We start from the raw sequence: 18,540 nt of genomic DNA on the forward strand, positions 1-18,540 counted from the left end.
ATCTAAACCGGAGACCGAACATGATAATTTGCACTGCTGTAATACCAACATTAAGAGTATAACTTGCTGCAGAGGGACAAGCAGGAAGAAAAGAGATGAAATAAAACTTTTGTACATGGAAAAGGCACAACTTTGTTTTCTAGTCCAGAAATTGGTGAGAAATAAACTAGTAAGAGTTCCCAGGTGAAATTATAGGGAGAAAGAGTAAAGATAATGGTCATCCACCACATACTCAATAGGTAAAGGAACAAGGGCCTGTACTATGCATAAATTAGAAATAAAAGAAAAACTAAGGAACTAAAAAAGTTTACTACTTAATGGCAAAAATGATCAAATAAGGGGCACAGAAAAGTTTAAAGAAAAAAAACAAGACATTAAACTTCAGAACAGGATCATTTGTGATTAGGTATTTTGGTATAAATACCATTAGCGGCAGGAAGGTAGAAACACACATTGATATGGAAATTACACACTATAAATATTTAAATGAAGCTACATGAATTAAAACAAGAAAAAAACTGATTAAATTTACTCTAGAGTAATTGTAGTCCAAACAGTCTCTGAATCAATACTGATCATCTTCCAAAACTTCCTCCATCCTCCTACCAGTTCTTGAAATCAAGCAAAACACAAGCACACGTTTATCCAAAGAGGAAAAAAACCCGAAAAAATTACAGATCAAATCAGCTTAACTTGAAAGAACATCAGTGAAAAAACTTTCTATGTACCTACAGCTCACAAGAGACAGTTGGCATGCGATTGTCAGGAAAAAGTTACATCAAATCAATCTTTGCTTGGCAGAATAAATCAATCTTTGCTTGGCAGAAGAGAGCACAAGCTGTGACGTACCTTGACTTTATTAGAGCTTTTATCACTATTCCACGTGATATTCTTTGAACAACTCAGGGAAATATAGTCCAAATAAAATTAACGTAGGGAAAGTGTCATAGTCAAAACATATGTTTTAAGAGACAGAACACCAACAATTTCCTGTCAAATTGGAAGCATGTATTTCGTTTAATGCCATAGGAGTTTGGAAACATTCATTAACAGGAACGATGAAACAGAATACATTTCTCACAGCTTATGGGAGACATCCATTTGGATTGCTCTGTGAACATCTCAGAATTATACTCAAAATGATAATAATAAATTTACATTATTCAGTAGGGGTCAGGTTGAGATGGGGGAAGAAGAAATCAAGTGTACAAATACAGAGAAGGGAATGACTAGTAAAGCAGCTGTACTGAAGAAAAAAGTAATAATTGGAAAAAAAAAAAAAGAGTTGTAGCACAGCACAAACTAAGTCCACAACGTCTTACTGCACAGGGTGGGGATTATAATGACTAAAGTGGGAAATATAAGACTATACAAGGAATTTTCATCTATTGCTATGTAATACCAAGATGCTAGCTGGAATGTTATAACTAGTTTTGGATCCCTCACCTTAAAAAAAGATACAGACAAACTAGAAATAATAAGAGATTCGGGAAATATAACCTGCATACAAGTGAATTTAAAGGAAACATTTTTGTTTAGTCCACAAGATAAAAGACTGAGGAGAATATGACACTTTTCAAGTATGTGTATGGTTCTTAAAAAAAAAAAAAAAAAAAAAAAGGAAGACGGCATTGATAATTGAACAAGAATTAATTCAGCTTAATAAACTGCAAGAGGAATTTAGAATAGATTAGGGAAAAATATTCTGACTGTAACAGGATGCTCTGGGAGACTGCGGCATCCACATCACCACAGCAAAGTAGCAGAGGACCTGATAACAGAAACAACGGCCAAAATGCTCTCGCGGCTTACTCATTCCGACTCCTCACTTAACAAGAGCACGCAAGCCTCTCAAGTTCCCTATCGTCCTTAGATATCTGTGATTCAATGGAAGCCACATTCTGTGATTTGCACTGACCTAGTCAGAAAATTGCATGTGAACCGAATTCAAGCCCTTGCTGCATGTTACCACAAGAGCTACAATCTGGCCTGTTGTTGCTCTGCGTTACATAACGCCGATGGCTGTTCTGACAATTGCCAGGCTAAATAACTATATTCTTAAATATCTCAATCTAAAACTAAACTTGTAAAAACTTAAACAATCTCAACTGAACTTGTATCCTATTGAGTAATGGAATAGTCATATGAAGATAACTATTTGTCACTTCATAGTTAAAACTGCAAAAGGGACTTCGGTTAAAGTAGAACTTCAAATAGTCTCTAAAATTCACATCAACAATAGCGTGGAAATTGGCCGGCGCGTTTCAAGACCCTTGTAATAGTTATGCTAAAAACATGAGATCACACGCTTGAGCAAGTTGAGGTGAATGAAAAATCTATGAAAAATTATCACTATGAAAAATTATCCACCAAAGCAAGTAACAACTCCTAAACCAACCAAATACTTTTTTATTGAAGAAATACTTTTTCTTCTTTTTTGCACAGAAGACTTGGTGGAATAATTCACAATATTCTTGTTTAAACGGCATACCTGTTCTGACTCTATGCTGTTTCCTGCCGGACTACTGTCAATTTCTAGCTGAGGACACAGCATCACAGTGACTAGACAGAGGACATGCAAGCCTGATTTGCGTATGCTTCCACTCTTCAGAGTCTTCTGCTATCTTCCTAATTTGCAGTGCCAACAGCCTGTTTCCATTCATGGTTTAAATGAAATCTACCCTCCGTCCCAGAAGTTTTGTCACTTCCTGATGAATCACTTCTATCATTTTCACAGTTAGACAGAGATTTAGCCTCTGAATCTCTTGGGCTGTCCCACCCAGTCCCAGGAGCATTTCCAAATACACTACCCATGGAGAACCCGAGCTTCAGTTGCTTTCCTACATCATGTTCTTTTAGAGTCTATTATACGCCAAAAAAGTAAAATATAAAGAATTACTACTGCAATTCCTACATAGTACACATAAACATGCAGCTTCTCCCCTTGTTAGGGGATACTGTGACTGACCAACAAATCCCTACTAGGGAGGAAGACTCGGAGAAGATGGGCAATGTAGGAGTGACTGACTGCAGCTGCTGCGCCAAAAACGGACTTGATATCTCAACATGAAGGGGACCAGAGGGTGGCCTTGTTTTAGATAAACAGCTACATCAGTTGAGTGCATCAACTGGTGTAAATGTTTCTCCCCGAGTTCATCAAAGGAGCGTGAACGTCTCTGAGTTAGCCTGCCCAGCATGGCACAGGGCACTGTGTATGTGGCTCAGTCAAACAGTATAAAACCTGAACTAACAAAGGAATTTTGAAGAAAGCAATGGATTTGAGCTGGTTCCAATCATGTATTTCTTCCCAGCAACTGGGGACGCCCAGCATTGGTGACAGTGAGCATTTTAGAGAGACTGGTAACGAAAATCAGACGGGTATTGTGATTGAACTGTATTTTGCAATTGCTATATTTTGCTAAGCGTAATTTACACTTGCATTGTGATTTCAGCATATTGCTGTATCACGCTGCTAAATCAAAAATCTGTGTAACATCACAGCAGTAAATTTTGATACTAAACATTACACCCTCCATGTGTGGAATATCTAAAAGAACCTGGTCAGAGAGTATTGGACAGACACCAAGCAAATCCCCATAACACATCCACTCTTATTTTGAATGGGGAGGGAAGAGAAAGAAACCCTGACTACAGGAACAGTCTGCTAAAACCAGAGTAAGTTTGGATTGTAAAGGGAAAATTAAAATTAAGATCATAATGGAAATTCAATTCCAAACTTATTAACACCATAACTTCCACTACTTCATTTTAAAATTTATTCCTAGGCGCTGAAAGGCTCTAATGTAGACTCTTAAGGAAGAGAAATAGTCATGTATCAGATCCTAAGTACTTCTTGGCAATGACTTTATCTGCTTCATACATTTGAGGAAACCATATACGGTTATTTATTAAGAAATCCCCCAAAAGAGTAAATTTATTTACCTTTAATCCTCCTTTGTCATCTGGCAGCATAGGAACATTTAAGGAATGCCTACTTCTGGAACAAGGCAAAGATGATCTGTTGTTCAGTTTACTCTTGTCTTTGTCCAGTTGCATACATGCTGATGCTAGCAACCGTACAAGTTCTGTGTCTAAAAAAAAAAAAAAAAAAAAATTATATATTTTGATCTGTTTCGCTCTCCCCCAAAACGTAACAAATCACGACTGACATGCTAACACTTTCCCTATGAGCGTTAACACAATACATCAGACTACCGATCTAAAATTCTGATGCCAAGCTCTTGTACTTGCTTTCCTTCCATCTTTTTAGAAGAATGTTCTAAAGCAACTCTCAAACACAAAAGTAAGGCAGTCCCCAAAACCTTGTTTCTTGGCCTGCGTTTCCCACCCTTTCTCCCCACACAGCTGCTGCAGGCTTACTCCCACCTCTCGCTCGGTATTTCTCAGTAAGTGTACTATTCAGTCAGAATCAGTCGTGTGTGATGAAGTGAACTGCTTCCTCCCACACGATGGTAGAAGGTAAGAACAACACTGGGATGCATCCTTTTCTCACCTGACCCAGAAGAGAGCAGAGAAAATGAGCATTCCTTCTTCAAGCATAGGTTGCAGAAAAGAAGCTTGAAATTAAATCCCAAAGAGAAAGGGCATGGTTCAGCCTGGACAATGAAGGGACTGAAAAGACATGGTAAGGAAAAGGTGGAGGAGAAAAAAAGACAGGAAAGAAGAAAGGAAGAGGAGGAAAAAAGAATATGAGATGAAGACAGGAAAGCAAAAAATATCCTGTAAAACTGTATTTTATGCAGAAGTCAGAAAAAGACTGTTAGAAAGGTAGGCAAAACTAACCTATATATTCTCCTTGTTGAACAAGAAACCACCTAATCAGTCCATCCTACAAATAGTTAATTCTAAGAAAAACACATTCACTATATTTAGCCTCTAAAATTTCATACTACTAGTCCTCCACTATTGACAAAGAAAAGGTGTCTACTACTGACTAAAAACACCGCCACCAGTAAATACAGAGAAAGCAAACATTAACTCCATCAGAAGTAGTGACTTTGGCTTCAAAAAAAGGACTTCAGGTACTAGGCAAAGACTGTATAATTTGGCCCTTTCTTTTTAACTAAACAAATTACAGCAAAAACTAAATGCATTTCATCAAAGCCTGCTTGAAGTCTGTTGCTTTTTTCTAAAGTACTTCCCATGAAAAACAGCCTGAAAGCCAGGAGTGTGATTTATTCTCAGCCTTTATATCCCTAGTGGGAGCTTCAGCCAGGAGTTCACTGCTTTCCACCTGACTACACTCTCTTTGTCCTGTCCCTTTATCACTAAGTAGCAATTTCTAGCTCCAGAACTGGGCATTTCCCTAGTTTTGTGCCAATGACACTACAGAATGCCAGGGACACCACAACCAAATGCCACCAAACTGGCTCTAGTGCCACGGACAATATAGTTTGGAGCATCTCCAAAAATAAGCCAGGAGAAATGTGCAAAATTAGTTAACCCATAAACATATGTAGTCATCTAACCAATTAACCCAATAAACACCACTTTCAGTAACCTTTTTTGGTTCAGTCTTGCACAGACCTCAAGGGATACTCCTAGCAACTTTAATGTATTTTCTATATTGGAAGGGATGTTTTCTCCTGCTGTGTGGAAATTACAAACATTTCCTCAGTGCTCTTTGAAAAAACGTACCGGGATCATTCAGCAGCATTACCAGGTCAAAAGCTGTGTATCCATTCTTGGCACGCAGATTGACATCAGCTCCTTGATTTAACAAATACTTTACAACTTCTTTGTTCCTTCAAGGGAAAAAAAAAAATCGCTTCTGTTAAAAAAGAATGAGAAAACTGTAATATTTCATTCCCACCCTTCCATACCATTGCTCCTCATTTAGAGCAAAGAGTTTTAGCTTTGCAATAGCTAACCAAGTCTAAAACTCGTCCAGAAGTTATTCAGAAGCTCCCACGATTCCTTTGTTGGTCACCATTTCCTCACTCTGTACTAACGGATATGCTGAGAATCAGCCTAAAAAAACCTAAATTTGAATAGTGAGTTTCTTAAGCTGACCCTTTGACAATGATTTCACAATTTGTTCCCAAACACCTTCCCAACGAACGGGCCATTAGTGCATATTCTATCCAGGGTAAAAAAAAAAAAAAAAAAAAAAAAAAACACAACCAACCAACCAACCAGATAAAAAGACAAAGGTCAACCCAGAAGCCATCATACACCGTTGTGAACACTTTAATATAACTTCATATTCAGAACAGATACAAAATTGTATATTTGAAGCCGAATTGACTGGAGATAATTTTTAAATTCCAAACAGTACTTAATTTAGAGATATAAATTAAATAACTGAGAAGGCACATAATCAGTTCCTTGAGGTGCTTAAAATGCAAAACCAATCAAAATTAAACAACAGCTAACACAACACAAACACGTTCCAACAACGCTCATAAAAATGAGCTTCCCATAAAAGGAACTCACCATCCTCCCTCTCCTACACCTGAGTAAATAAACAGGGCATGCCTTACAGGTCAAAAACAACGTATTTCAGGCTACAAAATAAGCCAACAGACAACGAAGCTGTGGTGAATATATTTAATACAAAATCCAAAGCAGACACTGACCTTGTATAAAAGCAAACTCCGGCACACATAAGCAATACAGAAAAAAAAAAAAAAAAAGTTCTTAAGTAGCAATAGTAGACTGCAAACTAATACTGAAGCTGACAAGTTGATCTCAACCTCTCCACTTCAGAAGGTTGCTTCTAATCTCACTTAGTTCTCATTTCTGAATGGACTCCAGATAAGAACAGCCTAAAATGAGGGAAGAACGTTCCCCCTCCTCCAGCAAAAATTCTGCTTATCCCTACCACTGCTCCTCTGCGTACTTCCCAGTACATTTTATCTTCTTAAAAATTTGTCACCCAGCCTGCTTTCTACTCCTCCACCTTCAGGGCACATGGAACAACACAAGCCTTTAGTGCCACTTGCTAGCTAAGATCCTGTCTGCTCCCTCCTTTGAGCCAGAGACTGACCCTCTCCCTGTGCCACTGCTGCCCCTGAGAAGGGTAAAGCTAAGGTTCTCGGAGGCTGATGATTTTCTGCCGCCAGGAAACGGAAAGGGCAGTATTGGATCACAGGCAGCTCTCAGCCGCGCTCTCGTGCTTTCCTGGACAAGAGGGGTGCCTGAGCACTGGTTACTCAGCAACACCACAGCGGGAGCGGAATAGCTGCATTTTAAAAATTACTTCACTGGGCACTGAAGTGAATCTCCGCCTTTGTGATGGCCTCATCTGTAATAATGGAGAGAAGCACACCTTCCCCAAACGGGCAATCTGGTACCCAAACACCACCAAGCGTATGATGAAGATCACGTGTGCAGTACCAGGCCTGATTCTTAAGTGCCCTCCCCCGCATTTATAAAGCCTTCTCAGTAGCCTTAGAGAAAGCGACAGTCAGGTCTCTGGTGGACGCACCTCAGAAGAGACGATGAAAACGAGAGGCTACACAGAGGACTCAAGAACAGTTGGAAGACTGGAAAACATGGCACATGGAAAGGTGACTGAAGCTTCACAACTTGATGTAGCCCTACAATCCCGATATGAGGAGGCACTATTTTACAAATCACTAAAAATAATCCAAGGCTGAAAGCCGAAATCTGCACAAAAGCTCCTGGTGCCTGTCCGGCACGCGAGGCACCAAGCACTTCCGCGGCAAGGTTCAAGTCCCCAGGAGCGCTCTTCCTTTATCGAATCCAAAACGGTGTTCACATCTGTCCTGGGAACCTGAAGGTACTATAGAGTTTTATAAAATTGAGGCGCACAGATCTCTCAAATTCTCATAGAGTGGTCTGCTTCCTGAATTAACATCCAAAAGATTTTTCTCTTCGGATGAAGAATGAAACTTCTCTATTGCTAGACCCCCAAGAAAGCATATAACTTACCCGTGGTACGTGGCCTGCATTAGTGCTGTCCAGCAATGAACATTATCCTGTTTGTCAACATCTGCATTTTTCTCAACAAGGAGCTGGACAAGGGGCAACTGTCCAGTTACAGCAGCAATCATTAATGGAGATGCGCCATCACCATTAGTCATATTGACCTGACTTGGGTCTTCATCAACAATCTCTTTAACCAGCTGAAAGTTTCCTAAAATTAGTGGTAAAACATAATGTACATGAGCAATAGATAACTGCTGAATTATTAGTTATTTTGATTTGCTGACACTGACTAACAATTAGTGGAATTAAAATAGAAAAAGTAAAGTATGCATTACTTTAAAATATATAGCACTTTAAAACATGAATGTGATGTTCACACAGGAGATTAGTAAGAATAGACTTACAGTTCTGTAGTGCTGATGGACCTATAATACTAGACGTTCAAACACCAATGCAAAATATTTGTACTGATCTTTGTTTCTTTAATTGATCAATACATCTATCCTAGCTACACAAAATTGTGGCATAAGCAGGAGGCACTGTTTTCCCTCCTTTTTTTCCTCTACCTGTACGCTTTGGGACAATCCCCTTAAAGATCGATTTTTCAAAATAAATCCACTAAATCATAAAGGCTGCATAACCTGCAGTGTGACCCATGTGAAAACACTGGTAGGGAACATTTCTATAATATTGTCACAAAACATAACGTCGTACAAAGAAAAGTGATGAGGCTGAGACACCATCATTTGCCCTCAGCAGGACTAGAATCCTCATTCCATTTTCACAGACTGTAGTTATGGAAAATAGTAATTCAAAAAAAAAAAAAAAGGCAAAAAAAAGACACTTTAAAAACAATGGAGACCACCCCTTGCTCCTAAGATGGAAGGACAATACCCTGTGTCATATTGACCCTTTGTCACTATGCCCCTGACAAAGGTGGTTCACTGCTTTTGAAAACCTCTGCTGATAGAGAGTCCACAATCTCCCAGGCTACTCCAGGGCTACTCCCAGGCTATTCCATCTATTCCAGGGCTTAACCTTCTCGTATTCAGAAAGCTTTTTTAATTCCTCCTTGAAAATTTAAACTAAATCTCCTTCTGTGCAATTTAATATCCTTATTTCTTTCTCAAAAGTAACAGATTATTGAGCACACGAGAGGCGAGTAGTCACTGACTCCTTGTTTAAATTACAAAAAAACATGCAAAATATGCTTCTGAACATCTTTTACCCAGAACATCTTTTACCCAGAGCTTTTTTTTTTTTTCCTAAATCTTAATGCAGATAGCAACAAGCCCTTTTAAAAACAAATGAGGTAGTCAGGGTAATCTTAAGCGGAGAGCTTATGGTCACCTTTCTGGCTCTAATATTATGCTCCTTTACTTTTTTTGATGATACATGGCAGACAAAACCAGGGAATCGGCAGCTAAGATAAAAAAGATGTCTGTGACTGAATATGTACTGTTGCACGAATCAGGGCAAAAAAGAAGCAGTTCAACTACAATGCAAACGGAAATATTCTCACCTTTAAAGTATCTTCAATAGTAAATTGCTTTATTGAACACAGCCTGCCTTCAGCTCAACCACAGGCAAAAATATTTTCCTTGGAAAGACAATCAGAATCACAGCTAATCTCTGCAGGCACTTCAATGCAGTTATTCAAGTGAAAACTGATCTCCGCCAGCACTACTCATCTGTATTTTTCCCATTCCAAGAAATAAGAAGTGCAGAAGTGATTTTTGTGTCCCAATTCATTAGAAGACAGCAGAATGGCTTTTTTAATACAGAGCTGTATCATAGACTTTGTTAAACAGAAACTTTGGAGCCTACAGAGAAGCCAGAGTTGATTTTGAACTCTGGCCTGGACACTTCTTAACCCAGTAACTTTAAAAAAATAATAATAATAATAAAATCAATGCCGCTATCCGTAGCGAAGAATTTCAGAAGAACCAAAAGGCATCTGGTGACCAGTATTCCTTTGGCTCCCCTAAAACTCCTACCCAGTACTGGCATCTTAAAATCTCAGACTAAAAGATAGTTGAGCTGCCTTTCTCATATCTAGAATTGTAACTGACTTGAGAATGACGTTTCAGTAGCATAAGTTGAAACAGTTAACATTTATGAGAGACTCCCATTGCTACTACCGATCATCTCTTTCTTCTTCACTATTATGTAAGCCATTTCCAGTTCCGGGAGTTTGAAAAGCTGTAAGTTTCTGAGTTTGTGAACTGAATGGTTAATGAACTGAAAGGCTGGGAGAGCTGGGACTCTTCAGCCTGGAGAAGAGAAGACTGAGCAAGTGGGGATCTTACCAATGCGCAGAAGTATCTGAAGGGAAGGTGTAAAAAAGACAGGGACAGACTCATTGCATTGGTGCTCAGAGACAGGACAAGAGGCAACGGGCATAAACTGCAACACAGGAAGTCCTTTCTGAACATGAAGAAAAACCCCTTTACTGTGAGGATGACTGAGCACTGGAACAGGTTGCCCAGAGAGGTTGCAGGGTCTCCATCCTTAGAGATATTCAAAAGCTGACTGGACATGGTCCTGGACCACCTGTTCCAGGTGACCCTGTCTGAGCAGGGCAGGTTGGACCAGATAATCTCCAGAGGTCCCTTCCGAGCTCAACCATTCTGTGATTAATGGAACAGCAACTTCTAAGCTACCACACCAAACCCAGGATCAGATGTGAACGCTAAGGCTAAGCGTGACTATTTAAAAATATACCTCTAACTTTTCAACAGGAAGGCAATGACAATATTACTTAGAAGGTAACTCTTGTTGATTTAAAGATGCGTAACTGAAATCTATTTGGATAGATGTCAAGAAACAATGACATTTTCCTTCACAACATTTCTAATGTACAATTTAAAAAAAAAAAAAAATCTAAAATCCATCAGTAATTGAGAAAGCTGCTAACTCAAAGCCTTCCTTCAGGTTGCAGCTCTCTGTTGAAAGGGAGGGGATGAACCACACCAAAGACTTCATGATTATGTTACAGTCAGGAATATGCACATGGACAAACTTGCCATGCACGCAATCCAGTCAGGTACAAATCCAGCTTTCAGTGGTATACAATCAGATTTTCTGTGCCACAGCCACAGAATGCATCCTTATTCAGTAAGGATTATTAGATCCACTGCATACACAAGGCTTTACCACATCCAGAGTCTGTCTAGGTGCAAATGTCATTTTTGCATAGCACGAAGCCTAAGTCCGGAAAGACTTCTGAACCTGTGCTGACTTGTGCTATATGTTCTGCACAACATTCTTCGATCTGTACTATATTGGGATGGACTGCTAAAGCACGAAAGCATTTCCATATAAAGTCTGTCCAGGTCCATTCGGACTTACTAAACGATCACAATTTGGACACCTAATTCCCATGGTGTTTTCCATTTGCCTTCACTGCCTAACTCTCCAGGCTTCTGGAGGGAGTACTAGCTCAGCAGAGATTGCTGCAGAGCTTATATTCCATTCTTGAGTGCTGCGGCAGGAGGACATATTAGCTCAGATTACAGATCTGATCTGTTGTGCATTCATCCCTGGTCCACTCAAAAATAAGTCCACTGGAACGCACAACACTTGGGAGCATGTTGCAGAGAAACATGCTGTAGCTGGCTCTGCAAAAGCCACTCCAGATACGACCCAGCAGAGCAAACTTGCTAACTGCACAGGCACTAGGGTTCCTGTCCATCATTCTCCAGGACCTGTATTACAAATGTTTCTTCACTGCGTGGGGCATCTTAGTCCCAAGTAACGGCAGATTGACTTGAGGGAATACAAGCACACAGGATACCCTCTGAGAGATTCTCATAAGTCTCATAGGTCTCAGTGAACTCAGGAGTTCGTTGAACATGAAATTTATTCTCACATGAGAACAGTATCTTTCAATGTTTGAAAAAAATATATTTAAGAACCAACTTTTTTATTGCTGAATGACAGTCAGTTTTCCTGACTGTCCATACAGCTAGGATAGGCAATAGTAGGCTGCAGGTGTTATAATAGCTGAGAATATATTTGCATGGCAAAACAGCAAATATAAGAACAGAAACCAGATAAGGTTCAAACCTCTCTACCCTGTCAGAGAGGCCACAAATAGTGCAGAGTTTTCTAACCTGTGATATATGAGGAACTTCAGCAGAAAGGGAAGAGTCCTATTTCCCAATTCTATGCCATCAGGTGGCAAGACTCAGGTCAAATCTATCATCTCAGCACTTTTTCCTATGCTGAGAGATTCAGGAAAACAGGTAACCAGAAAACACTTTGCCATCCACCAAGAGCGCAACCCATCAGTGTCTGGATCAAACTGAAATCAACAGGATGAACCGGCTCTTTCCATTTCCCAAAGAACAGATTTTGTGCGTGCTCATGAAAAGTAACTGTTACTCATGAGAACACAGGCAAGATCTTTACTCTTTTCTTGAAATAGCTTTAAAGAGCAATTACAACGCTCGTATGGAGTAGAAGCCAACATATTTTTGCACCAATTAGTGCTTTTGTTTTCATGCTTCAAGTTTATCAGGAAGAAAAGAGCTTTTTAAAGCAAGCATGGACTTAGAATAACTGGAACTACTAAATCACATCATTTTGGCATGAAGGACACAACCACAAGCTGTAAACTCAGACTACAGAAATAATTCTATTTTTAAATTAAAAGAAAAATAAGAAAAAAAACAAAGTAACATATAAAAACAGAACACATTGTCTCAGTTTCCCATTTTAGCAAAAAGGCATGCCCTGCAGTTGCAAGAACCAGACGTGGAAAAATCCTGTCAGTACTTACCCAATTTCAAAGCATGAAAGACATCAGGTTGCCTCTTTTCTGTATCTGGAAAGACATAAATAGTTTTATTAACAACTGCTACAAAACCAAAAATTTCTAGTAAAATTCGTATAGCAAAAAACGTAAACAAATTCTATATATAATTACTATAAAAGATTTGTGTGGACATATGGAGTCAGGAAGAAAGAAAGTACAACATAACCTTTACGTTACCTATGGGAGAAATGGCTCACCTGTATAGCTTTCTGTGCACAGTTAACTTTACGAAATATAATACATTATCAGTAAAGGTTTCTGCTTTTCAGTGTCCATCCTGTAACAGGAAACGGTATTTGGAAACTTCTGAGTTTCAAAACTGAGAGACTAAAATATTACTTAAAGAGCTACAGTGAAGTTCTGTGGAATCATGTAATCCTCTGTATAGGCATAAACATTCAGCAAGTAAAGGACTGTTTTGAAAAGTGACTCAAAAGGAATTTTACAAGATGCTCCTTCCTGCCCCCCCTTTGAGTTTTGCCAGATTAATTTGTGACCTTCACAAAAATATTGGTGATTTAACCACACAGCTTGTTTGCTACTTGTGCATTAACATAGATCCTTCAGCTCCCAGTTCTTCATCCTCAACATAAGAACAGTAATTATTACAAAGTTAAAATATTTTGAGTGAAAGATCTTACTTCTTACTGACTTTCAAAGCGCTTTGAAACCACTGGCACAACGTAGGATAAGGAAAAAACCATGAGTTATTTTGCTCCTTCCTTTTCTGACTCAAGTCAGAAAAATTCATCGTCCTGCGTCCTAAAGCATTTTTTACCCCATTGATTCTGTAGTGTCAACAGAGTTTTAAAGAAAACGAGGAGATGTAGAGAGACCTCCTCAGTCTGAATCTGCCATTTTTATGAGAATGCAGAAAAGGTTAATGTTCACAGCTTGACTTCAGAGGAAGTCATTTGCAATTGCTGGCAAGCCTGAAAAATGATGAGAAGCTCTTAAGATATTTTAAGGCTGGGAACTGGAGCTACGGGTCCTATGTTTGTTCCCAGTTAAAAAACGGTTCTTACAGAAAAAAACTGTATGAGCCCACTGTTTGTTGGGCAACGGATTTCAAAACCCAAGTTTAGGAAAGGCCTGGACTCTTTGTATTTGGCTTATTAAAAGCCTGAACAAGAGGCAGCCTCTGGGAGCAGGAGACCATGATGAGATGCTGAAAGACAGGGTTATACAGACCGCGTAACCCAAAGCAAGGACAGGGACAGGACACAGGGAACAACAGGGTAGTTCACATTTTTGTTACTGAAAACAGTCCTGCAATGAAAGCCCCTTGTGTTTGGGATGCAATTCCCTACAGCAATGGATCAGAAGACAAGTTCCTTTTCTGCTGCCTTACATCTGATTGAGAGAACATTTCCCGCCCCCTCTCCTCCCCCCCCCCCCATATACTCTGGTGTTCGCAGAAGATCAAAGCTACAGTCAAACACCACCGTGGAAATATCCATGGAGGTTAACATTTTTTAATCCCTCCCTGCCCCAGTTAATTACTAAGTTTCTGCTGATGGAAAATACCCCTCAGCAGAGATGACAAGAATACACATCTGCTTTTAATGCAGAGCTTCCTGCTGCAGGTTAAACAGCCTTCTCTGACAGTTTAAGCTGCATTGGATGATTATGGAAGATTTTTTCTCTATACTGCAACTAACTCATGTCTATTGTCAGAGACTGGTCGTGGACAAGCGTCTGCGCAGTTCACCAGTTCTGTCTGGTGGCTTGGCTGTATGAGAGTCTGAGCTCCCACTTGGTCACACGTTGGTGTGGAATAGGTTAAGTTAAAATCTTCTCTGAAGCAGAAAGAAGTGTTAGATTTCTGTTCTTTTTTCTTAAAGTATAATGGAAGCTTGACCTGCAAGAATGACACCAAATTTAATTAAAATTTACAAGCTTTAACCAAGAGAAACATGGCTGTATTGGGACCGTGGCTATGTCCAGGCTGCAGTGTAATACAGAGATAATTACGTAAGCTTTAAGTAAGTCTATTTGGGCAAAGCAGCAGAAAGGGATGGGGGGGACTAATTTACTCTGCAGGCTTTCAGCCACCGCGGCCAAGTTGTAGCACCTGGCAGATGTTCTTTTTAGGGCTAGCCACATACTTCGGTTTTAAAGCAAGTACTCCAATGAGGAAAAATCTAGATGCCTATCCTCTCCTGCAGCTTTTCCAAACCCTCTTCTTAAACACATCCCATCATCTGTCTACATTATAAAGCACAAATATCTTGAAATGCGTCCCCAAATAGCCACATACAGAATAAGGTCTCAAACTTCGAAATGATTTATTGATGTTCTAATGACCAAAGCAAAATGTCTCACTTTAGAAGCAGATTTAACACATTTCTGTTGGCTCCAAACTTCTGGAGAAGGAAAAAGCAGCAAATCCATGATACTTCAATGGAATTGGCATAAGACATTAATAACATTTTTATAAAACTTGCTAAAAATAAAAGCTAAGCTAATTTGGAAAGATATCTGGGAGATATATCCAGTACAAATTTGCATTCATCTTTTTATATTCATACTTTTTATTTTATTTATCCACTGAGAATTTTTAAGAAACTAAATTCATCAGCATTTCAAACTGACAGATAACAGTGAGCAGTTGTAACCTTTCTCTTTAATACAAATCCTAGGAAATTACATGCAGAAAACTATCAGAGTACGAACTTGCTTAGTAATTCAAGTACTCAAAATAGAGTAAAAATAATTAGAAAATTATTAATAACAACTTGCAACATATTATTCTATTCTATACAGAATAATCATCATTTAGAGTGCAGTACTGGATATACTATTTTAGACTGAATGAAAAAAATTTGTAGTCAAAGTTTGCTTGCATCTTTCTAAACCTTGAAATCATCTCATGAGATATTACCTCTCTCTGTAAAATCTTGTACTTCTTATACCCTCAAACTACCATGGCTACAGCTACCCTACTGCCACAGATTCTTTAATCACACAATCACAGAACGTTTCTTCATCTGCTCTCATCTCATTCAGTGCACATAATGCATGCATTATGGGGCAGAATTAAAGCAATCATAAAAGCAGCATTTCTTAACTTCATTTTACTTGAGATTTGCACTGAAGTAACGTGCTTTTAATCTAGTTTGGTATACACACGAGCACAAGGTATGTGTGTTTGTATGCACGCATGCGTGTTTGGGAGGAACAGGTTCCTTATGCATTCTATGAAATCCTGAGGTTAATTCATTGATCAGAAGTTTTACAAAGACGTTTAATCTTGAATTGTGACATTTCAACTGCTGGAGATTCTACACCTCTGCTAACTCACTCCAGATCTTAGTTCCACTGCAAAACATATTTCCCATCCCATTTTGTAAGGTTAACATTAGAAAGATTTTTTCTTTGGCAGGTAAAGAGGTCCTTCATTATTGGATTTTTTGTGCTTATGTAGACATTTTATTAATTGCATCTCATAACCACCTCGCTATAGAACTACATAGACTGCAATTCTTCAGTCTTTCACTGTAAAGTAGGCTTTCTAGATTTTATATCTGGTACGTTTTGAGTTTATGATATCCTTTCTTTGACATCCTTTCTAGTTTTTGACATCCTTTCTTCAGTGCCATGTCAAGTAGGCCTTTTTAATTCCTTCCTAAATAAGCATCTGTCTCATACATGTTAAAGATAAAAAAATAAACAGTAAAGAAAACGTTTTAAAATGTTTCAAGCACAAACTTCACTGCAGAACAGGAATTCCATCACGCCACCATGGAGGAAATCTGTGAAGTCGGGTATGCCTGCCCTACCCAAGGTAGGTGTTTCTACACCAACGTTGATCTCCTAGTTCAAAGGCTCTTAATTATATGTTTAAAGAACATAACGTTCATTAAAAAAACGACCCCTTCAATTTGCAAATATATAATCAAGACTTCAGGAAAGCAAAACAAAAAAGTTAACACACTGTACCTGTCTGGGGTCTGATTGTTGTTAGAGATTCCAGGTAGTCCTTCATGTCTTTGTGTTTGAAGCCAACAGAGATTTCAAAAGGCGTTTTATGTAGTACGTTCAGATGATCAGGATTGGCACCTTTGTCCATGAGCTGCTGGGCCAAGCTCACTTTTCCACTAACAGCTGCCAGCATTAAAGGACTCCAGCCCATGGTCTTCACAGTGTAATTACAGTCAGCTCCCCAGTCTAGTAACAGATGCACCACTGCCTCATGTCCATGCTGGGCAGCTGCCATTAGCGGAGTGATATCTGGTAGGTCCTCTCTGCTGCTGCTGCTCAGTAAGCTTGTACTAAAATGGTCGTAGTTGTCTACGAACGCTCCAGATTCCAGCAACAACTTCACCATGCTGACGTGGCCACCTCTGGAGGCCATTGTGAGTACGCTGGCTCCTAACTTGTTCTGTGCATTGAGATCAGCGCCATTCTCCAGAAGGATGTGAGCCACGCTTATATGTCCAAATCTTGAGAAAAAGAAAGAAAGAAAGAAAGAGATAAGGAAGAGAAGATAATGAACTCCTTAGGTAGTAGAAGCTTCTCTCAGAAAACTGACATACTCTGACAACATGGAAAACCTGCTTACCAAATTGGCTCCTTGACTAGTCAACGGAAAGGAGCGAGCTATTACATGTACACACCACTACATGAGACAGTGGTCACCTTCACTGGAGGGGAGTGATCAACAGCTGAAGCCTGTGCCTTCCTGCACTGCTTTGCCAAGGTAGGCGACCACGCCCATAGTCTAGGCACTGCTTTAAGAGGATGTCCCGGCCAAAGCAGCAACGCGCTAGCCTCATTTTTAACTGCAGGAGGATATCAAAAGCATAAATTCCATAAACTCTTCATCCTCTCAATTCTAGGCCTGTGTCACAGTCAGGAATCAAAGTCAGCTTGTTTGCATACGGTGAATAAGTGGAATAAAAACGTCAACCAATCAGTGCTGAAGAAAAAAAAAAAAATCAGGCCACTTCATGAGATGGTTAGACAGTCTTCATATTTGCACCATCCCTTCCTTTCCAGTTTCACCATTAAGCCAGCCTCAGTACCACTTGACTATCAGAAGCTCTAGTAATTTGTCAGTAAGCTACAGCCAATCATGCAAGCCACACACATAACCAGCTAGCTAACGGTGAGAAAATGGAAACCCTTTACCCCTCCTCAACTGCGGAGAAATATCATGTTTTTATAAACGTAATACATATATAAGATATATTTTGTGCTTCTTGATGCAGATACCATGCGTTACTATATGCTCGTGCGGTGTTTAATGCAATCAAGCTTGGATTCAGAAAGCAACTCTTCTATACTGCAGCAAAACAAATGTTACTTGAGGAATCCCTACAGAAGGCTACTAACCACTAACAGCAGACAAAAGAAAATAAACAGTTGCAGAAGGAACCTTCCAGGGACTGTCTAGTCCTTAGGTCTATTCATGTAGATTAATGTTGAGCCTGTCGCCACCATACATCCTGCAACTACTGTGCATGTGGTTAATGTTATGCACGTATGCTGTTCAACAGGACTAAATACAGCCAGAAAATTAAACGTGTATATAGTTCGAAACCTATGTTTGAAAGGACTTTGTATTTTCTTCTTCTTTTTTTTTTTTTAAACAATTAGAGAGTTATGGTGATTTGCATTTATTGTTTTTAGAGACTATGTAAGGCTTTCATTAAGGCAAAAAAAAAATCTAATAATGTTTCTGTAACTTTTATCCTTCCTTTTTAAAAAAAAAAAAAAACCTTCATAAAATAACAAAACTGTTGAATGTTGTCTTCCTTGTTCTTACTGGAAAACTAGCTGTATGACTCATTCTTTGGGAACTT

General features: G+C 39.2%; 1 protein-coding gene across 3 annotated transcripts in view; it reads right to left on the minus strand.

The window, feature by feature from the left end:
• Positions 1-18,540, minus strand: part of ANKS6 (ankyrin repeat and sterile alpha motif domain containing 6) — a 38,946-nt gene that overhangs the window by 18,973 nt on the left and 1,433 nt on the right. For 2 of the 3 annotated variants that reach the window (XM_068936288.1, XM_068936289.1), the window contains exons 2-6: positions 16,676-17,178; positions 12,698-12,742; positions 7,918-8,122; positions 5,659-5,765; positions 3,943-4,091 (exon numbers count right to left, since the gene is read on the minus strand). In XM_068936288.1, coding sequence (XP_068792389.1) covers positions 3,943-4,091; positions 5,659-5,765; positions 7,918-8,122; positions 12,698-12,742; positions 16,676-17,178 — 1,009 coding nt within the window. Of the gene's footprint in view, positions 1-3,942; positions 4,092-5,658; positions 5,766-7,917; positions 8,123-12,697; positions 12,743-16,675; positions 17,179-17,297; positions 17,429-18,540 lie in introns of those variants that run through there. The other variant, XM_009676747.2, reaches the window with a different exon arrangement.

This window comes from Struthio camelus, chromosome 2 (assembly GCF_040807025.1).
Source record: "Struthio camelus isolate bStrCam1 chromosome 2, bStrCam1.hap1, whole genome shotgun sequence".
NCBI lineage: Eukaryota > Metazoa > Chordata > Aves > Struthioniformes > Struthionidae > Struthio > Struthio camelus.